Below are 21,489 nucleotides of genomic sequence, written 5' to 3'. Positions count from 1 at the left end.
GTTCACCTTTGGGCAGCAACTGGAGGACCTGCTGGAGGGCGTGAGAGTAGTCCTGCCTAGAGAGGTTTTCCTGATTACTTACTGAAATAAAAGAAAAACTGAGCTTCTTAACATATTCAACGGTTCAATTTCACTCACAGACCTCCAAAAAGACTAAGGGGCATGTGGCTCTTCACAAAAGCTGTTTACAAAAGTGAAGCTTTTCTTCTAAAAAACTGCTGTCACTCAGGTGAAGCCAAAGGCTCTGGAATTTAAATACTGTGTTAGCTCATCCAATTACAGCTGGCAAAGTGACAAACACATTTTAGACATAAACTGAACATGAATATGAGAGCTGGTGTCTTTGTCTCTAACCACATAGTCAGCTGCTTATCGTAGGTACCATACACACTACAACATACTCCTTGTCCTCCATGGTCTTGTGATTTAAGTGCAGTTTTTTCCCAATAGCAGAATCTATCACGCAGAAACTGACACACAACAAAACAACATGACATTCAGCTCAACGGCACAGAGTATGGACAGCATCCTCGAGACATGCTGGTTGTCCTCAATTAGCCAATTGTGAAAAATTAGACGGGACAGATGCCTCATTTGGATGTGAAACGACTGAGCTCAGCAACTGAAAATTAATGAATGAATGGACCCTCTAAACATAAATGTGCACATGCATTTCTCAGCACGGCAGTTTGGGAAATAACACTTTAGATTGCTTAACATGAGAGTCACAGGGTCACCAGAGCTCATAAATTCCCTTTTCAGTGACACTGACATTTTTGGAATCTGGTACTCTATCACCACTTGCAATGAGACAAAACTAGATTCCCTGTGTGTGGCTAATGGGCTAAGAATGGCTGAGTATTGTGTTGCGTAATACAGTCATGTCATGCAGTGTAATATGTAAAATATGTTTGAAACACATCACTTTTACTGATGCACTGGAGCTGACAGCTTAGTAGAAGGGCCATTTATTTGGTCTATACATATCATGAAGCTCATGAATATTAATACTACCTCATGAGTGTAAAAAGCGGGTATGGTTTTCTCTCTCATCCATGCGTTGAGTACCACAGGAGTAATTTTAGTGATTTTATTCACTTTATCTCTTTTTTTTTTTTTTTATCAAGCCTCAATAAGAATCCATAAAAAAATGTAGACGGCATAGTCTAAATCTTAAGCTCATTTCTTCTCATTCACTTGAGTTTGGCCAAGAAGGTTCACTAAAGTTAATAATGAGAACACAACTTTATAGTGCTTTTCAAGCACTGATTTAAATAAATTCCACAAAACGTGTCAAAAGTAAACTTATTTTTCAAAATGCTGTGCAGAGTCACTGTTCAAAGGCTGAATATAAACTCTGCTGTCACTGTATCAGATTTGTTCTTTTTTTTTTTAAAGGTTATTGGTTTGTATTTAACCAGAAAGGATTGAGTTTGAATTGAATTCAGAATGTACACAACATTTTTGACAGTAATCTTCAGATCATCATGGGCTACATGTGGGCTTGTTGTTGTTGTTGTTGTTGTTGTTCTTCTTCTTCTTCTATTTCCTCCTCCTCCTTCCATGACCATAGTAGACTGTAGTCCATGACCCCTGAAATTTTTCTGAGGAGGAACCAGATCAGTAAATGAGAAACAGCGACACTGAGCGGCCAAACAGCTAACTAAATGAAATTTAAAAAAGATTGTCACTGGGTACTGAATTGATATCAACAGATAAATAATTTCTTCTCGTAAATTAACATAACTATTATGGTCACATTGACTATATTTATTAATAGTGACATTCAGTCCCCGCTTGAAAGCTTACTCTAATCATATCCAATAGCCTCCACATAAAATTCGGGTTTCCTTATCATATTAAAATTGCAGGTAAAATGCATATGTGAGATGACGGGAGGAATCAACAAGATGTTTACATCTGATTGTTTACACATCTCTGCTGTGACTGAGTTTATTTTTTTTTTATTTTGAACACGGGATAAAACAATTCAACACAGCTTTTAAAAACGTGAATAGACGCATTTTACCTTGAAAAACTAAGATTATAGAATAACTTTACATTGTTGTGCTTTGATATGATAACAGCGCATGATACGCGACAATATTGGTAGCCTATGAGAGACAACACTGAGTTTGGTCTCATTCATAGACTGAATAAAATGGTTGTCACTCGGTCTCAGTGCTCCGAGTAAAGACATCTATATTTATCACGGGATTAAAAGTGCGACACGTTTGGTTTCAGCATGGGACATTTATATAAACACCGACAGGAGATCAGTTACACTTACACACAATTTTACTGACTCACATATGCATTAGTATGTTTACAACATGTCATCACTGACTAAACGTTGAATGTTAAAATCATGACAAGAAAACGGGATCCTTTCTGAGTACTGTAGCAGGTTAATCTGCTCAGATTTGTGAATGGAGGTAGATGCAGTTGATTTGTGTGTCCCTCTGCCCGCCGGAGGATAAGATTTTCATTATTGTGGAAGGAAGGAGGGTCAAACTCCTACTCCGGGATTCTCTTGGTTTTAAACCAACACACCCCGGTGAGCGCCAATGAGAAGGTGGAACAACAGGTAGGCGTCTTCTGACTGCGTCCTTCGGCTCAGTCAGTCGGTGCTTCCCGGAGAAACATTATGTCCACATGCGCTTTTGAAAATGAGACCTGAACCACAAGATCGCCTGTTGGTCGCTTAATTGTCTGAGACAGGGTTTTTTTTTAAAGACGAGCTTTTTGCTCCACAGTCAGGCTGTTTTTTTAGTCTGGGAAACACTACAGAGAGCTGCCGTGAAAGGTTTTCTGATGAATTAATTGGAGGGCCATTTTCGGATAAATCGCGTATCAGGGAAGGGGACAACAATTTGGATATCATGGTAAGCGTGGCTTTTTCTTGGAGTGCAGTGTATAATAACTATATTTATATAGGCCTATTTTGCATTGTCTAAAAATTGCAATTAAAGGTTTAATGGCTGACAATTGTTTTAGATTAGTAGATGACAAAACAACCGTAAAACAGCCTTTTTTTTTTTTTTTTTTTGCAGAATAAGAAAGTCACATATTTGCATCTTTGGGAAGACAATAAAATTATTATTTTTATGTCAAAATTTGCATTTATGACGGCAGTTTTTTTCCAACAATATTATAACATTTATTCTCTTTGAACAAGCCAAGCACCACATTTTCCCATAATGATGTGAAATCTTAAAAAATACGGTAAATGACAAATCTGCAAAGGCTATGCCAGAATTTCTAGCTGTGGGAACTGGCTTATGCATTTTCTTTTCTCAAATCAAGATAAAGCTGTTACTGCCAAACAGCAGTGTGCTACCAGTGCTTGTTGCATAATCCAAGAAGTGTAGCAATATCTTGACTATCCCACCATGTGACTCACAACAATAACGCCTCCATCATATTCTTATGTAAGTTTATGTTCTGTTTTAGACTCTGAAAGTATTTTTATACACCTACGTTTCTTATTAATATATAAAAACGTGTTTGGTAACAGCAGGAATTACTAATTTAATCACACAGACCATTGTTTATTTTTCCTTCTTCTACTTCCTTTTAGAAAGAAACACTTCCGATCAAAATCCATTCATTAAAGAGGTTACAAATTATCTGTGTCTGTTTATAAAAAATAAATAAGAATGCTCTTGTCATGTTTTTTCTCCCAGCTGCCATATTGTCTTCAAAGCTGAACTTTGTTCCTCTGAGGCAGAGAGAGGACACCGTGAGACACGGCTGATCCGAAGAGGTCAGACTGCTTCCTGACCCAGATTGCCTGAAGAAGGACATGGACGTCCTGCGGCGGTCCACTGTGTTCGCCGCAGAGGTCCTGGATGTGTTTGACCGGTCGTTGACTGAGAAGGAGCTGGTGTCCCAGTCTAAAGCTCTGTGCAGGGACTTCATCCTGTCCAGACTCAACCAGAATGGGCTGGGATGGTCCAAAACTGAAATAAATTTTTCCCCCTCCAATGCAACGCTTGCTGACGTGTCTATGGTGCTTCTCTGTCTTGGTAAGAAACAGTCTCAGAAATCTACATGTCTAAATGGATAAGCAGGCACTTTACAGCAATTCAAACGATGACAGTCATGTCATGATGAACTTTGAACCTAGGTGTTTTAACTGACTTTTCCTTATTCAGGAATTTTATATTGCCTCTATTTATAATTTGAATTGCGTCTTATTTGAAGGTGCTACATCTGTACTAATGAACCATGGCTTCATCATTAGTCCTAGTTCTTAAATTAGAGCACAGTTAACACAGTTTAAACATAATTGTTCTAACTAGAAAAACATTTCAGAGAAAGCACTTTCCTTTTAAAGGTCAGGGACCCACACCTAAATCCAATTCTAAAGCAACTTTTCATTCAACACTTTAAATTAAACAATTTTTTGAGCACTGGCAATGAACCACTCTGCAATTTAACACGGAATTGTTGCTTTCAAAACAATCCATACATTATCTCCTGTGACTTCAGCAGAATATGACAAAGTAGACAGCAGACTATTTCCTGCTATGATAAGCTCGTGGCAAACGATGTGAGTTGAGGATTATGTCTGTGTGTGCGAGAACAGCTTGAACTAACTGCAGTAAGAAACTGGATTGCTCAGCCTCCTTGTAGTATCTCTTAGCACAGTTTCATGTTTTTTCTAAGTGAACGCCCATCAGCATAGCGTCATGAATCACTTGAATTGATCAAATGAGTTAAATTGCATGATAGTTTGCAGGTAGTTTAAATTATTGAGTTTGAACTCCTCCACTTTAATCTGTTTTGTCTCCTTCATTTGAATGAATTGTGCTCTTGCTCACAGACTTCTCTCTCTTTTTGTCTCTGCTCTGTCTCTGTTACCAAGGCGACGAGCTGGAGTGTATACAGCCCAATTTGTACAGGAACGTGGCGCGGCAGCTCAACATTTCTGTTGCCATGGAGAACATGGTTTCGGATGCCTTCATTGGCGTGGCAACAGAGATCTTCTCAACAGGTACGATGATGATGATGGTGATGGTGGTGATGATGATGATGATGATGATGATGGTGCATCACAGTGAAAATATAACATGCAGTCATGAGCCAGAGGAGATCTGCCAGCACAGGAAGTGACAGGTGTGCCCCTGCTGTTCCTTTTGGCTGAGAAGGGCTTTTAGTGAGAGTGAGTGGGTGTGAATCAGATGTAGGTGGAGTGAGACTTCATCTAAAACAGAATTAATCCTCCATCTAAGTTTCTAAGTTTAGATACTCGGTTTCCAAAACTGACCATTGGTCCCTTTACAATGTAAATGGTGGCTTCTGTACATGAAAGATGTTTCAGGTGTGGTTATTTTATTATTTTTTTCAGTGTACGAAAACATTGTCTTTCTTTCCTTCATATTTGTAACTAAGGCTTTGTATGACATACGCCAGTGGTTCATAACTTGGGCATAACCATGATTGCCCTCTATACGAAATGATAAATAATACATTCCGATTAGTGCAACTCTTTCAGGTCTCTAAAAATCATTCAAAAGAAGGAAACTAAGAGAGGAACATGACTCTCTAAAGCAAAAAAAAAGTAAGCGGTTAAAAGATTAAAAGTCACCATTTTTCAACCTGATGCTAATTTAGATTTCTAGATAATTACAAATCATATGACATTATGCAATTTCTTCATATTACGTTATTAGTCTGATGATGAGAGGACAACTTTCTGTACCGTACAGTTTTTTCCCACTTTATATTATATTTTATTGAATTATTGCACAACTGCAGCTATTAAGCTGTTAAAAAAACTGAGATCAGGCTGTGTCCTTCACTTCTTGTCCTCAGCCCACATTAATTATTGAATGTCTGAATGTTTCAGTTTGTGGGTTTTTGAACTTCATCTTTTTCTCTTTGCGTTCATTATGGTATTGTGTCTTGACAAAGTTCAGGTATAATTTTTTGGGCAAATTGCTGTTGGAGATATTATTAAGTGTTCTGAAAGTTAGTGTCTCAAACATTAAGGACTTTACTTTAATGGATATTAAAAGTTTGACATGAGCATGCTGACCATTCGTTCTGATGTGACCCAATTTGAGACAGATGGCTTAATGTCATCTAAAAATATTTTTGGCATCCAGTGGTTTAATATCATGCAAATGCCACACACACATCACCAATATCTCTTTGCAATTATAATACAACAATTCTTTAGTGCAAAATACTTTTTGGACATTTGATTTTTATGCTTCTGTAAGACACTAAGGGAAGGGAGAAGAAAAGCAACAAAGGGCTCTGTCTGGCTTGAAGCTGGGATATTTCTGTCTGGATTCATGGTTAGGTCACAAAGGTTGTCCCACCAATTTTCAGCTTAAAATATGCTCCCTACTTCTGAGTAAACAACTTGAGTTATTCCTGTTTCTGTCTGGATTGATTGCCATTTATTGTCCCGTGTGAATTTTAAAAGAGTAACATAGCAGGGAAAAAAAGGTTTTAAATGTTTGCTGTTTAAATCCAGTCTTTTTTGTGGATCTTCACGTTTTCGCTTTGTGTTTTTCTTGTTTCAAGTTGTCATGACAACTGATGCGCTTTGTACACCATTCAAAGAAGCAAATGGCATTTTGAAGCGATCAAATAAAAAGAGTGGCCTTACATCCTCTGTTTGAGCCTTGAGGATAGATGAGTCTAGCCACATACCACATGAAATTTGGCATGTTGCCACGAAAGATCAGAAACAGATGTGCTTCATATAATTTTCATGATTGTACTCTGGCTAAGTGTCTGCTCGGTTTGACGTCATGAGAGGGTAATCTTTGGAAACAGCGTGGGATTCCTCCAGAAGAATAACAAACTGGTGAACCCAGGCTGTAGACCTCTGGGACGGGTTGCAACCTGGATATAAATAGGAAAAAAAAAGAAATCTAGTTTATTTTTCCTGCTGTCTGGAATCTGTTTTTAAAACGGCCTTTTTAGCCCTTGGTATTCGTTATCCTTCTTCCACCACAAAGGAGTGACAGTGAATCTACACAACATACCAACTTGTATTTCTTTGGAAGTGGTTTAGCGGCCATCTGTACTGCGGTCTCCTTCAGTAAAATCAACATGCCTCATCTCTCCTCCATCTATCATCGCCTTCCTCCCACTTCTGTTCTTTCTTTTTCCGCCCTTCTGTCGTCCAGCTTTATCCCTGACAAGCTTGTCTCTATTCTTGGCCTGCTTCTTAGTAGGGAGTGAGACGTGACGTTGTCTGACAGCTTCCACAGAGTTATCTCATTTAAGCTTGCCTATCCCCTTATAGGCACAGTCAGACGCTGTAGGTCAGCCATGACAATGCAAGCTGAGCTAAAGGAGGCCAATGCCATTAGGCATTGATTACTGACGACCATTTGAACACTGCTATGGAAACTTTACCTAGAAATGGCCGGATGCCATTATTTATCTGACTGCTTGAGGTTGTTTCTTCTTGTAGTAAGATGAGTTTAAGATGGAAAAAAAGGACCCAGACATGGCCTTTTTCAGCTCGATTGCCCTCAAGCATTGAATACAAAACCTGTATTTAAGCCTGTTGACTTTCCCATGTCTGAAATGGCGTCGGTGCTTCACCTTCTTGGCAATCTCATCCTGTTTAATTTACATCTGGAACTTATAAAACGTCTTATCAGCTACATTAACACAAATGCTCTACTTTATTGAATTAAACCGACTTAAAGTGCCTTTCAGTACAAGGTTCACCGACTGTCCCACATGCTTCATGTCAGGTCACAGAATATGTAACAGACTTCCCAGAGAGAGAAACATCAGAAGAGATGGGTGTTTTTGCTTGACATGGGAGGGACTGGCAGCCATGAGAACAGAGAGGGTCGGTTCACTGTTGGAAAAAGACGTCATTTGATCGATTCTGGTCAAGAGCGTCTGTCACTGTTGAGGCTTGAAGCTGGATGAAGTGTGAGTTTTGATTCTCACCTATTGGAAAAACTGCTCTGTGACTGCAAGACAGAATCAATATCAGATTGAGCTGCTGAAGCCGAAAGATCATGTCCTAATGTGACCCATTTTGTGACATGTTTTAAAACGTATAGAAATACTCTGCTCTGAATATGGCATTCACCATCTCAAACATCCAACGTGAATGTGTAAATAATGTTCATTTTAAAAGTTTAACTGCTGGACACGTGATGGCTCAAACTTCACTGAAATGCCAGTTCTCAGTGTTTGTGCTCTAGAGGTTTTATATTGACACGTTTGTCTAAGCTGCATAGTAGACCACAAGGACTTGTTATTATTGTTGGGTCTTAAAATCTTATTGGTACTTGCATGTCTTAAACTGAGGTTTCAGGTGAGCACATGCAGGGAATGTTTTGTAAGAGCTTTCACAGATGTTTGAATAATTAAACAACCTACTCATGTCTGGTTTCTTTTTCTGTAGGTATAACATGGGGTAAGGTGGTATCCATGTATGCAGTAGCCGGAGCCTTGGCAGTGGACTGTGTCAGACATGGCCATCCGACCACGATACACATCTTAGTGGACAGTATGGGACAGTTTGTCCGCAAATTCCTGGTCCAGTGGCTGAAGAGGCGGGGAGGATGGGTAAGTGTTCGCTGCTTTACTTTCTGATAATTATGATCAAATAAGGTCATGATGCTGGAGCATAAGCTGTTTTCATTTTAATGAAGATCTGTTTTTTTCTGGAACTGTAACGGTGCTGCACGAGTTGTGTAATTGAAAGTCATGAAAATTATCAAGTTAACATTGAGATGGAGAAAAACAAAAGCACTGTTCTATCTCATTTCACTGAGGATTAAAAACAGGCATCATTTTGTTACTCAGATTTTTTTTTTTTTTTTATAGCAACATGACTGAAACCTTCTTTCATAAACTCTGACAGTCAGAGTTGGAGTGGTTACATAAAATCTCATGGTTCTTGCTGACCATGACCGGTTTGGTCTTGTATTTTGTTATGTCTTTAAATATTATTAAAATACCATCAGTAAAAAATATTTTTTTCCCCCCTCATTTGGGGCTCCCCAAAATTCCCCTTTAGCGCCTATGCTATGGGCCGAGTGAGCTCGTCTTAACTTATTCTGCAACAGGAAGTTGGTTGATCTGAAGGAAGAATGTAAAGTGTTTGGTGTAAAATTTTGTTTTGTGTTTAAATGCCAGTCAGACAGAATTTGGTGAAAATGATTTACAGGTAGCAGACTGACAAAACAGTTAACCCGTTTCAGCACAAAGCCTTCACCAAAGCACAGCACTATATGGCAAAATCACTGAGGTCAATCAAGTACCTCCTTTTTACTTAACTGATGTTAAGGAAAAGAACACATCATTATTTTAACATTTAAGAGAAAGCACGCATCTGCAATTCTTTACAGGGGAAGTAAACTTTTTGCTTTTATGTTTGGCCAAAAATGTAATCTGATGATGAGCAAAGAGTGGCAATAGTAATTTGAATTTGAATCCTTAATAGCAAATGCAATCACTACAAATACCTATGGTCAAAATGGCATTAAAATAGTTTTCTTTTAAAACCCTCTTTGTCAATTTATTTGGTTTGACTGACCTCTTTTGAACTTTTAGTAATATTAATTTGAAGTTTAAAAAAATTCTTTCAGGCTCAAAAATTCAGATAGAAAACTAAACAAATATTCAGAAGATTAAAAAGCCTTACAACAAATGCACTAATGGATACTGATAACAGATGTTATATTTAAGCGCCTCAAATTCAAAGCATTGTTTCAAAATCTAAAAATTAATGTCAGGTAAAAAAAAAATGAACACGCTCAGATTAGATTGTTGAAATTTAGACACCAAAATCCAGGTAAAATATCAGATGCTTCAATGTGTGACAGTTTCCAAAAATGTTTAAACAGTTCACAGCGATATTTAAATTACACAATAAGTAGACAGGTGCTTAAAAACTTAAACCACTGTGACTCTAGTCATCTTTAATATTTATACTTGAAGTTTGAATTTAACACATATTTTAAAATATGTATTTTCTTTTTCTCAGGCAGAGATCACAAAATGTGTGGTGAAGAAGGATCTCCTCCCCGAACAACCCTGGGTGTCCTCTGTCGTCGAGTCTTTCAAGTACTTCCTTACCACGATGTACGTCTACGTCATGAAGGAGCAGTGAACAGCCATGCGCAGAGGAGTGATCGTATACGGGACTGAAATCTCAGACTTGTCGTTAAATGCTGGAGATGGTCTCTGTGCTTGATGTGGGACTGAGCCCGTCTCAGCTCGATGGCCATCATCAAATGTTTCATCAGCAGTGTGTTTGTGTTTTTGAGTCGGTAGGGGATTACCCTTCATCCAAAGAGTAGTCACCGCGTGTTTTAAAAGCATTAATGCCAGCGTTTGTGTCACTCCACCTCTTCTACATGTTTTCTCGCTGCTTCTCCAGTGCCGTGACTGTGAATTGAGGCTGTTCAAGGTGATGTTTATCTCCGATTATACACTTAAAAGACTGATGAAGGTGAAAGATGTGTTTGTAATGAAACTGCTGCTCAGCTGGCTGGGTCTCGTGAGTCTGAAATGGACTGATATCAGAAGGAATGAGTTCACACTTTGCGAGCAATATCGGATGGTATCAACTGTTTACACTTTTTGGATTTAATCTATTGTACTTGACCAAAGCACAGACAGTATCCCTTTCCAAATATGATCCAAAATGACCCACGAAACATTTTGCTGCAATTATAGACCTAACTCACAGAGAAACGCTCGGTCTCATTGTGCCCACTTTTAGCCAAAGAACTTAAGGACAGAGGAATGGTACAGACTGAATGTGCATTTTTGGATATATTGATTTCCTTCTTAAATCTGTAAATAGCTTATTTATGATTTCATTTTTTTAATTCTGATTTTGACTGTCACAATTTGAAACCACTGCAGTATAAAGACAGCCACTATCATGGCTCTTCAGTATGATTGTGTGTGATGGGTGTCACTTTCACAGTGTTCATATGTAAATGCGTGTGTTGAAAAGATTTTTTAAACCCACAATAAACTTAAAATTTTCACTGATGGATTTGTGTTACTTTGTAATAGTTTATCGCACTGATCTGAGGGATTTGGTAGCGTTATCATCGCAGAATCTTTTAAAAGCTCACTGCTGTGTGGGTTACAAAAGTGGAAGGATAGCCTGGTAGATTGAAATGACATTTCATATCACTGTCTGAATCACTGGAGAAAAGTCAGATGTGGGCAGTGAATAAGGCTGACTCAAGATCCAGCTTATAAATATTTCCAAAGCAGAGACTTTTAAGACTTACACTTTTGGAAAAATAACTGGGAGTTGTTCCAGGTGAAATAACAGTTTAATAGGCTACCTTTGTTGCAGGTGCCTTTTTTCTCTCCTAATTTACTGTCTTCAGTCTAATGAAGGCAAGACTTTGCCAAAACATACTGTAAAAGAGAATAAAGGCATGGTAAGCTGGGTCATGTTCTTCATTCTGAAGCGCTGTAACACATGAAAGCATCAATGAAACAGGAAAATTTAATTTTCATCATCCATGAGGACGGAATAAGAAGCTTAAACATGGCAAGAGATTTCAGTCAGTGAAGTCAATGCATTTTAATGTATGTACCATTCAGACATCTACATGGATACCAATGAAGGCGCCACGTCAAAGACACAAAACCATACTTGGACATCTTGAAACATACGACGGGAACAATGACCTTAAATGGTCCTATTTTCTATTATGAAGCATTATACTTTATATAAATACAGTACACTACCATCCAGTGTAAGAACAAACCCCTGTGACACACACCCAAAAGCACAGTGCATTGACTTGGCTTTCTGCAGCTGCTTTAGCTTATAATCCTATAATAGTGCAATAAAAGTAAAATATTAACATGGTGTGCATATTTTCCATTAATTCTGCACTTTGTTGCTTTACAGCTTTAATCATCTGGACAATAAATACCAACATTACTCAAGCACCCTTACACTCATAAGTGTGACAATTTGATGGAAATCCAATATGAAATAAATATCTAGACTAATAATTTAATAAGACTGAACACTGCCCTGTTATTACTATGTAATTTATGTAAGACAATGTAAAGAAAGGTTTACCTAAATGATTTATTTTGAGTTAATTAATGTTATTTAAATTTGACAGGTATTTGAAACACAACTCCTTTACCACTATTGTAAAAGTATACCACAGTATAGCTGTAGATATTTTTGATATGATGGTCTGACTGTTTATAGCAACATTTATCTTTCCAGACCAATGTATTGCGGTGGATGAGACACATGCCTTCTTGTTGGGTCAAGATGACCGACGGTAGGTGATGTGCAAGTGCTGCATCAGTGGCTGGTTGTCTGTTGCCATGGAAACTGTCTGCTCCAGCTTCCCATCTGGTCGGAGCTGAAACACTCTGCAGATCTGAAAGATGTAGAAGAGCAGGTGGGGTCACGGGCACAAAGCAGCAGTGAAGTCATTTTATTGATCAAAATAAGTTCCAGAGAAAAGTTCTGTTGCTTCTATTATGGACAGTGATGTTGAACATGGAACTTTTTTTTTTTAATGTAGATCAGGTATCATGTTGACAGTCAGTGCGTGATGTGCAATCAGAGAATGAGTTTTACCTGCTGTACATGAGGCTCCTTGGCAAAAGAGATTCTGGCTAAAGCGTGGGTCTGCAGGTTCAGCCTCTGCCCCGTCAACTCTCCCTCTTCGATCTCCACCAGACCTGCACGAGAAGACGCACTGCCAATCAAAACGTGTGAAGAGTGTGTGTGTGTACACTTGAGGGTAAATGCCAGAATAAAACAGAATTTAATTCATAATTGTGTCCTTTGAAGTCATTATAGACACGATGCAAGATTTACCTGATAAAAGCCTGTATTTTTACCGTTGCAAGAAGATCTTTTTCCAGCAGAGATTTTATTTGTCCTTTCAGGAAAAGCTCAGATGTTACATTTACCATAACACTGTTGAGTTAACAGTTAACACTGTTATTGCCATATTGGTGTATTTGTGTGGTATATTTTTGTACTATGGTCCTGATGTAACACTGTCAGCCATTACTAATGTGAAAACTAAAAAACATATTCTGTGTATTTCGGTGACTTGCTTCTTCTGGACTATTTGAAGTGGGACATTTGAGAGATGTTCAGTCAAAAACGAGGGTATGGATATAAAAACAAGAGTGCGTTCAGAGGCGTGAAACCTACCCGAGTTCTGTGCGATGATGAGTGCCACTCTGTTATTCTGCGGCTGCATTCGGATGAAACCACACTCTCTGTGCAGAGGCTTTTTGGACTCTGCATTAAATGCGTTGAACCTTTAAAACATAATATCAGCATGAGTAAGGATTCAGTCCCATCTGCCACATGGGTGTCTAAACAGGAAGCAGGATACATTTTGCTAATGTAAAGTGAAGTGCCAGTGAATTTAACATTGTCACATAAAGCAAATATTTTATTTTGAATGATGGATGGTTTCCTCTTATACATTTGTTGCATGAACACTGCCTGAACTTCTTAACGTTGAACAAAACCATCTTTTATGAGTTTGTTCTTAGACCTTTACTCGCACACAGTTAAACCATATGCATTAAGCTCAAGTGCAGCTGAACCAATGATCTGTCCTCGTAATAAATGTATCTAATATTCCAATGATCTATCAAGATCCAGTCCTACTCACCGTTTTTTTTTATTTTTATTTATTTTTTTAAGGTTAATCGTTTCAGCAATAAAAACTTACATGAAGTTGATGACTGGCTGCCCCACATGGCTGAAGTGCAGCGTCTCTGTGTAGCGGAAAGGTTTTATGGAGGGGAAGCAGCCCTCTCCGGGTTCATCACACTCCCAGGTACCCAGAAGCCAGTCGAGAGGGAGGAGGGCTGGGTTCAACTCCGCTGAGGGTAAAACACGCAAAACACACACAGTTCAGGCTCCTTGTCAAAGCAGGAAAAGCAGAGGTGTCACAGAGCCATCATTAATGATGGCTCTGTTTTGTGCAAGGGTCCCAAGAAACCACAACAGCCATCAAAGCACAGTACCAGGACCCCAGCACTGATGTAGCTAAATAGAGTTCAGCCACCATAAGTTTAATAATTTATTTTTCCTGCTGTGAAATGTCAGTATATCTTCAATAGAAAAGGCCAATCATCTTCAAAAATATGGATGCAAATTGATTCTTTACAACACCAAGGTAACTGATCAAAAGACTTTTTAATAAAATATTAAAACACATCTTTTACAAATTTTTCCGCAACTATATTTGTTTTCTCTTTTTGCTTTCTTTCAAATGGTACAGGCTCTGAAAAGGTCTATTGTGCTGTAAACCTCACTTCATTAATGGATTTTATCATTCACTTTTATGTTGCATTGCATTTTAGACGTTAATTGTGCGGTAGAAACAAAGATGATTATTATTACAAACTACTCTTCACTGAAAACAGAGTTTGAGGCTGCCAGGTTCGTGTAAGGAAATGCTAACATAAATTGAGGCGTGGGAAGGCCTAAGATCAAATAATTAATTCTATTGTGAACAGGAGTTTTTCTCTTTTGGTAGAATTGGTATTATTTCAAATTAAGGCAAGAAATAAAAGTGCCGCTACAGTTGGGGATAACATTGTAAGTAACAGAAACATATGGACTTTGTGCATATAAAGAAGCTTAAACTAGCCCCATCAACCAGACCTTTGACTGTAACAATTCTCTGATGATACAGCTTTGCTATTACTGTTTTATGCAGGTCTTTTACTTGTAATTAGTTTTTTTTTTTTTATATATATATATATATATATTAATGCACTGGCGCTTTTACAAAGTACACAATCTGAACACTTTTTCCACCACTGCCAGAAGATGGCACTGTTGCAATCAATGCCAAGGATGCAAGCTTCCGGTAAAATCCTCGAAGATGAACAAACAGGAAGAAGGAAGTCGAACCAGTAGATGGCGGCATCGTGGCGGAAGAGGACACAACACTCAGAGGAAGGTGACTGTTTTACACGACTCTCGTGTGGCAATCAAAACTTTGCAAAAACCTGCAGCTATTACAGATAAAAATGAGGACTCGCCCCTTGACAGAGGTCACGGCACACAAGCAGTTGGTCCGGTGTTTATTTATTTACTATCTAAAGTAAAGTTAGCTCCTGTCGTAAACTGTGCGCAGCGGTTTAATTTAAAGGGTCCAGACAGACTTCAGCGGACATTTTACGTTCGCACTTTGATCATTTTCAGTAAAGTACCCTTAAAAAATAGCTACTGGTTTCTACGTTAACGTAAGTCAGCAGAGCTGGCACTCACAGCCTGTACCTGTGACTTTATTTCTAATTGACAGTTGGAAAGTAAAATATTATTACAGTGTCACATTAGTTGTTATCAATTCAAAAATCAAACAATGAACCTACCCGTGTGGTTGAAAGGACACGCCATGAATGAACGAAAGTGCAATCTGGCCAGAAGGAGAGTAAAGTGAATCACTTAAATGACACTGCGACGACGTTGTTGCAGTGTGACGTTGTTACCCATCACCGTAGGGCATCCTGGGAAATGTAGTTACAAAGGTAGGCACTACAAATAATGTAATCCGCTTCAATAAATGTAACTGGAGCTAACTTTTACTGACCGTCACAGTAATAGTTTTTTTTTTTGTTTGTTTACTGGTAGACATTGAGCCAGGAGAAGTGTTTGATAAAATAAAGCACACTTTATTGACATTGATGCACTCAGCATGGTCCTAAACAGCTGCATCTTTATTTCAAAACCAGCCAAGAGAAGCTCTGCAATCATAGCAACAGAAAAACTCCTGAAATTTATGAACTGTTCCATCTGTCCTGCATGTGGAGACACTAAATATCCCTAACGATTGAAGGTAGTGGTCTGCGACTGTGGGGTGTTAGGCCTTGCTCTTTTTGCAGTTCTTGAGAGCATCCGCCAGGGCGTGCAGTGCCATGTCAGCATTAGTCTTCTCACAGTTGTATCCCATCAATCCGACCCTGATCACCTAATTAAAAGAGAGTACAGTACATAAGCATACCGTCTGCAGTGACTCAGCAGGGTGATTCAGAAAGAAGTTTATACGCACAACTCATGACATTGTTCTTGTAACTGTTAAACCCGACAAACAATTCGTTTTAAATATTTAGTCTGGTGTGAGTGTCAATCTTAGCTACCTGGAGACGCTCCATGAAAATTTTAACTAGCATTATATATGTGTTTGTTGGTTTAATTCAATTTAAGGCAAAATGTTAAATATTTCCATTTGTTAGGTGTTTGTTTAACAGAAAAGAAAAATAAGAAGTTAAAAAGATACATAATTGTTAAAAGCATCCTCCACCGCTGAGACTGAACAAAATTAGCTACCATAAATATAAGTTGAAGGTCATGGCCATAATGTTGAGCCATCTATGTTTTCACTGTACAGGGATGAAAGATCAGCATCAACTAACCATGCCGATGGAAGGGCCCAGTCCTCCCGTCATCTCCATCTGGTGATGTTTCATGATGTAGGCCAAGATCTCCCTCCACTCGTACCCTTCAGGGATCGCGATGGTGGTGACAGAGGGGAGCCTCAAATCCTGCAGGACACATGTCACAAAATGACTGTGGTCACAACAGAGGAACTCGAGTGAGGAATGCTGTCGCAAAAACTCTGCTCAGTTTTAGTGCAACACAAACCGTGTCACATCTAAATGATATAATATTGATACCGATGATTTTTAGTTAAAGTTTTGTTTATCTTGTTCTGTTCTGTTTTGTTTCTTGCAAATGATGCTTCATCGTACTTCTGTAGATTGTTTTTATGGCACCAGAGTGTCTGCCTCACCCTATCAGGGATGAAGAGCTTGAGGCCCAGATCCTCCAGTCCTCTGTACAGGTAGGCTGCCACCTCCTTGTGTTTCTTCCAGGACTTCTCCAGCCCCTAGAGGGAGACAAAGATTAAGTTTAGAGATGATTAACTAAAAGAGGTGATTGTTTTTGTATCCTCAGAACTGGCATACCAACTCATGAGGAGGCAAAAGAAGCAAGGATGACAACACTTCTTTTGAGAGCAATGGTAATTGTAACACTGGACTTACATATATTTTAGTGGTAATAATGATGGATTTAATTATTGACAAAAATCAGGAGACTTGTGAGCATACTGCACAATGATTTGTATTGTTGGAGTCTTAACAGTTAAGATCACAAAACATTAAACTAGAAGTCTGGACATCTGCTTTATATCTTTTTCTTAATACAGACATTAAAAAAGTTCCTTATGGCAGTGGATGGTGAATACACATGCATATAGTCAAAAGGGGTGAACCTCCAAGCTCTTAATGAAAGGTCCTGGCAGAATGAAGCTTTTACCAAATTATTTCAAGGGGAATTAATTTTAAAACGCAAACCTCAATAAAATATAAATTCTAGAACATTTTTAATATTTTTTCAATAAAGTAATTGAAAAAGTTATGAAATATCCCTTTACCTTCTCAGCAAGAATTGCCAGACTCTCTCTCAGGGCGAAGAATCCAGATACTGGACCAGTGTGGTGATATCTAAAACCCAGATCACACGATAAAATCATATGTTAATTGGATTATTTGTACTTGTACATAAACTACTTGTGTAATTGACTGGCATGAATCTTTCCAACACACTGACACCACTAAAAAAGTTCATTTGCTTAAATAATTTTGAGAAATTATAATTTTTTTTCTCTCACTGTGGTAGTTTGTCTGCAGTAGTTGAAATTCAAGTCAAGTTTAAGTCAAGAAGACAATAAAACTGCCAACAATCAGGATGTAATCACTTTTCTGTGGTGGACTTACAATCTGGTTGGTTTGCCATCACAGCCCCAGTAGTTGGACAGATGTGTCATGTCAAAGAGAAAGGACACTGGTTTTGTTTTCCTATTAAACATCTTGTGGCTTTGAAGGGAAACAAAAAAAAGTGTGTTGGTTTATGCAGTTGTGACAGATTAGGATGCACACATAAAACCAGGGAGACACCACAGAGTCCCTCCTTACCATGCTCTGTCATTAAAAGAGATGGGTGCTGTGCCGGGAGGTGCATTCAGAGCCTTCTGAGAACCGGTGTACAGGATGTCAATATCTGGGTATACAATAAGGGACGGGTTAAAGCACATGCAAGCACTCCTGGTGGTAGTAAGAAGAGAAAATCCAAATCTTTCATCATTGCCTTACTTTGCTTGTCCATAAAAATTGGTGCTGCTCCAAGTGAAGCAACTGTGTCGACCAGGAACAGGCAGTTATGTCTATGGGAGAAATGATGGTAAACAGCGAGAAACATCACGTTACATTCTTTTATTCCATGCTTTAGTTTCTCCAACAGTCTGTCTGAGCCACATATAGGCGGAAGCTCACTTTCTGCAGATGTCTCCAATGCCATCTACTGGGTGACAAAGACCAGCAGAGGACTCTCCATGTGTGAGGAAAAACAACACCGGCTTGTGTTTTTCTACTGCCTAGAGAGACATGAAAAGGAGTTTGATCACATGTATTCTGGTTATTGATAGTGCAACAGAGTGATGCATTCACCTGAAAAGTTCCCCACCATTATAGGGTTCTAAATGCTTCAGATCTTTGTGCCTACCTGTTCAATTTCCTTGTTGGTGAAATAACCTCCAGGTGCTTTTACCATTCTGTGTACATTGGCACCTAGAGATTAAAAAAAAAATAACGGCAATGACTTACTGCTGTAGAAAATGAACAAATAAATGGTTTAATTAAGAATCAATGCCAACGTGGTGTTTTTGGAGACACATTACGTGTGGCGTCAAACAGCCTGAACACGTACCCATTCTCTCCGCAATATCTGCAACGCGCTCTCCCCAGATGCCGTTGACGGCTATGAGCACACTCTCTCCGGGCTCCACCGCGTTGAACATCGCACACTCCATAGCTGCGTGCCCCGAACCGCTCATAGCTATAGTCATGTTGTTCTCTGTCTGAATGGCGTACCGGATCCCTCTTTTGATGTCATTCATGATCTATGACATGCAAGGAAAACGTAAAACAGCTTTTTAGTTCAATTTTTCAGGTCATAACTCTAATAACCACGGATTATAGATGGTGTGTATTTCACATGTGCGTAATTACGCACAAAAATTTGAGCTCTGAGCCCAGGCTCAATATATTTATTTGGTGTTTAGTGAATTGAATTGTTAGCATGAATAATTTGTCTACCAGAACAAAACTTTGAATTCGAATTTAATCCTATAAAAAATAAAAAATAAAAAAATTAAAAAAAAAATTCAGTGACCGGAAAATATTCAAACAATTTTACTCAAACAAAGTTAAGATGCAGAAAAAAAACATCTGTGCCAAATTTTTCTCGAATATCCACAAGACATCAAATGGAACAGCACCCAAAAGTTCAGTACTTGGGTAAAACTTGCCTTTTTCACCATAAATTAATTAGAATATACAATATGGGGAGTCTGAGCTTCAAACTAAAGCATTTACCTCATACATTTCTGGGTGCAGATGACCAATTATCGGTTTAGACCCTGCGGCTAAGATACGTGGAGGAACGTTTGAGGGTCCCGGTCCAAACAGGTAACGGTGAGGCGCCTCTAGCGGCCGGAGCATGCATGCCGGCGGCGGTATGGTGACGGACGACATGGAGCGGTCCAGGCGCTGTAGCACCGGCGCGCTCCTGGCGGCCAGCGGCAGCAGCGCGCTCCGGCTGAAAAAAGCCCGCTGCATCACGGCTGGTGTCCTGATCCTGAGAAACCTGCACTGAGTGAGGTCACCTCTGACGGACGGAGAGAATGGGACTGAATGTGAGTTTGGGTGAAGATTTAAAACAAACAGGTCTTTGACCTGGTGGCCACGGGGTGGTGTGTGCGTCACTTCAATGGGTTGGAAACAAGGTGCACAATGCCACGTTTACTATGGTAAACAAATTGTGTTTTATATAGGCTTTGAATTGTGTTATATGGTTGTTGTAACTTCCGCAGATATAACTCAAATATAAATCCAAACATATGGATACAAATAATCAGTCAGTGATTTTATTGTCTGTGCTGTACAGTGTCTGTACATCAAACATATCTGTGACACAACTGTTTTCAAGCTAATGTTTTATTTTAAGAAATGTTTGACCTGTCCTGAAATGACTCCGATATTCATGCAGGTACTGTTGTTCTAGTCTGGATCCACCAGGGCTGGTTTTGGTGACTCATTACAGTTCTAGATCCACAGCACTTGATTCTTGAACTGGGTGGAAAAGTGAGGTCTCGTAACAGCTTAGAACCGGTTGAGGTTAGTTTGCAGACTTTATTGATTTTGTCTGTAACTTCTGTCACAGCAGCCCTCGATTTGTAAAGAGGAGTCTCCTCAAAGAGCCAATCTGCTCTCTCAGAGGAAGAAGAGGGGCAGGCAAATATGCAGGCATACACAAACACACACACAAATGGCTCAGTTTTATTATATACAGTGTCGAATATCAGGAACACACTTTGTTGGGTAGTTGGGCAATTTTTCTATAACAATCGTTATTTTTGTTTCTAAACAGAATGTTAACTAACTGCTTAAGAACTTTTTTCACAATGATATACGAGATTTCATTATAGGAAGTAGGGTAGATAACAATTTAACTTGAAATGTTTAAGATAATAATAGCACCAATGTCCATCAGGGACAGTGTGAAGTTCACAGCTTTCTCAAATTCAATTTGTATCTGTGGTAAAAGTGTGCAAACATGCAAAATATAGAGAATAGTAGAATTTACTCAATACTAATATTATTTAATCTGACAATCAATATAAATTAAATGGCCAGATATTTTGATAATTGATCAAATATTTCAGTAAAAATATTAGCCAGTTCCAGTTTTTTGGAATTTCATTTCAAAGTGTTTGTTGATTATATTAATCCAGTTTCAATTGAATAGTGAATGTGCACATGTGGGAGGCTCTATATTACTAATGTGAAAGAGTTTTATTTATTTATTTATTTTTTTAACTTTATAATACTCCAAACAAAAAATTGCAGAATCAGTTTTATGTTCCCACTTTTTCTTACATTTTATGCAAAATACTCATATTTGCTGATGTTTTATTCTCAGCGGAAAACTGTCCTCCGACAAGCCTACTATCATTTTCAAACCATAGCATTATGTAAAGATCATTGTCAACTTGACAAGTGTTCAAAGGAAAATTGTTAATTTGTGGGGGAGGAAGGATGTTAAAATTTGAACGATGTCAGCATCCTCGCCAACACATTCAAGTCAAACATTTACATTCAGATTTCCTGTGATGTTATGATATATCCAATTGAAAGGCATTTTGTTTTATTTCATAGATAGTCATACAACCGGCAGGAAACAGAATCTAGTTTTTGCTCCTTTAGCATCTGTTTTCTTCCCTTGTTGTCAACAATTAAAACAGAATATTTTTTGCATTTCTCAGCTGTTATGTCATAGCAACAGTAGGTGGCCCTCTGTGAGTGGTTGGGTAAATAATTACACCACTGGTAAATAAATGGGACTTGGTTCCACCCTTTTACTGGCCTTTGCCCTCCACTCAA

At 38.6% G+C, this 21,489-nt stretch overlaps 3 protein-coding genes and 1 long non-coding RNA gene across 5 annotated transcripts; 2 read left to right on the top strand and 2 right to left on the bottom strand.

The window, feature by feature from the left end:
* The first annotated feature begins 2,606 nt into the window (after window positions 1-2,606).
* On the top strand, window positions 2,607-11,000 carry bokb (BCL2 family apoptosis regulator BOK b). Of its 2 annotated transcripts, none has more exons than XM_069157328.1 (5): window positions 2,607-2,885; window positions 3,731-4,028; window positions 4,871-4,999; window positions 8,399-8,562; window positions 9,986-11,000. In XM_069157328.1, the coding sequence occupies exons 2-5, from the start codon at window positions 3,806-3,808 to the stop codon at window positions 10,109-10,111; spliced, it is 642 nt and encodes a 213-aa protein (XP_069013429.1). In that variant the 5' UTR covers window positions 2,607-2,885; window positions 3,731-3,805; the 3' UTR covers window positions 10,112-11,000. The 2 variants fall into 2 exon arrangements, with proteins under 2 accessions (XP_069013429.1, XP_069013428.1); XM_069157327.1 differs by having other exon boundaries at window positions 3,687-4,028.
* Window positions 11,001-11,529: 529 nt separating this feature from the next.
* thap4 (THAP domain containing 4) lies at window positions 11,530-15,493 on the bottom strand. The gene is made up of 5 exons (XM_069157329.1): window positions 15,361-15,493; window positions 13,704-13,857; window positions 13,172-13,281; window positions 12,584-12,687; window positions 11,530-12,380 (listed from the first exon to the last, which is right to left on the bottom strand). The coding sequence occupies exons 1-5, from the start codon at window positions 15,383-15,385 to the stop codon at window positions 12,264-12,266; spliced, it is 510 nt and encodes a 169-aa protein (XP_069013430.1). The 5' UTR covers window positions 15,386-15,493; the 3' UTR covers window positions 11,530-12,263.
* On the top strand, window positions 14,848-17,776 carry LOC138202947 (uncharacterized). Its single transcript, XR_011178685.1, has 4 exons — window positions 14,848-14,945; window positions 16,377-16,580; window positions 16,746-16,829; window positions 16,943-17,776. It is a non-coding gene; the product is annotated as an uncharacterized lncRNA (long non-coding RNA).
* Window positions 15,640-19,726, bottom strand: agxtb (alanine--glyoxylate and serine--pyruvate aminotransferase b). The gene is made up of 11 exons (XM_069157326.1): window positions 19,423-19,726; window positions 18,755-18,947; window positions 18,551-18,615; window positions 18,322-18,422; window positions 18,142-18,212; window positions 17,965-18,049; window positions 17,767-17,865; window positions 17,424-17,493; window positions 16,779-16,874; window positions 16,402-16,530; window positions 15,640-15,956 (listed from the first exon to the last, which is right to left on the bottom strand). The coding sequence occupies exons 1-11, from the start codon at window positions 19,663-19,665 to the stop codon at window positions 15,849-15,851; spliced, it is 1,260 nt and encodes a 419-aa protein (XP_069013427.1). The 5' UTR covers window positions 19,666-19,726; the 3' UTR covers window positions 15,640-15,848.
* Window positions 19,727-21,489: the final 1,763 nt, after the last annotated feature.

Source organism: Embiotoca jacksoni, unplaced genomic scaffold (assembly GCF_022577435.1).
Source record: "Embiotoca jacksoni isolate LCO1_2020_lvr unplaced genomic scaffold, fEmbJac1.0.p SCAF_22, whole genome shotgun sequence".
NCBI classification, from domain to species: domain Eukaryota; kingdom Metazoa; phylum Chordata; class Actinopteri; family Embiotocidae; genus Embiotoca; species Embiotoca jacksoni.
This window is presented reverse-complemented; position numbering and strand designations above follow the sequence as displayed.

What these genes read in the sequence shown, in the direction of transcription:
- thap4 (XM_069157329.1), bottom strand. Translation starts at nt 15,385, where the DNA reads ATGGCGTGTCCTTTCAACCACACGG. An exon ending in CAGCCAGTCATCAACTTCAT is followed by an intron (nt 13,282 to 13,703) that starts GTAAGTTTTTAT and finishes TATGTTTTAAAG; the next exon opens with GTTCAACGCATTTAATGCAG. An exon ending in AGGAGCCTCATGTACAGCAG is followed by an intron (nt 12,381 to 12,583) that starts GTAAAACTCATT and finishes TACATCTTTCAG; the next exon opens with ATCTGCAGAGTGTTTCAGCT.
- agxtb (XM_069157326.1), bottom strand. Translation starts at nt 19,665, where the DNA reads ATGCAGCGGGCTTTTTTCAGCCGGAGCGCGCTGCTGCCGCTGGCCGCC. An exon ending in AGATATTGCGGAGAGAATGG is followed by an intron (nt 18,616 to 18,754) that starts GTACGTGTTCAG and finishes TTTAATCTCTAG; the next exon opens with GTGCCAATGTACACAGAATG. An exon ending in AGCTCTTCATCCCTGATAGG is followed by an intron (nt 16,531 to 16,778) that starts GTGAGGCAGACA and finishes TGTGTCCTGCAG; the next exon opens with GATTTGAGGCTCCCCTCTGT.
- bokb (XM_069157328.1), top strand. Translation starts at nt 3,806, where the DNA reads ATGGACGTCCTGCGGCGGTCCACTGTGTTCGCCGCAGAGGTCCTGGAT. An exon ending in TATGGTGCTTCTCTGTCTTG is followed by an intron (nt 4,029 to 4,870) that starts GTAAGAAACAGT and finishes TCTGTTACCAAG; the next exon opens with GCGACGAGCTGGAGTGTATA. An exon ending in TGAAGAGGCGGGGAGGATGG is followed by an intron (nt 8,563 to 9,985) that starts GTAAGTGTTCGC and finishes TCTTTTTCTCAG; the next exon opens with GCAGAGATCACAAAATGTGT.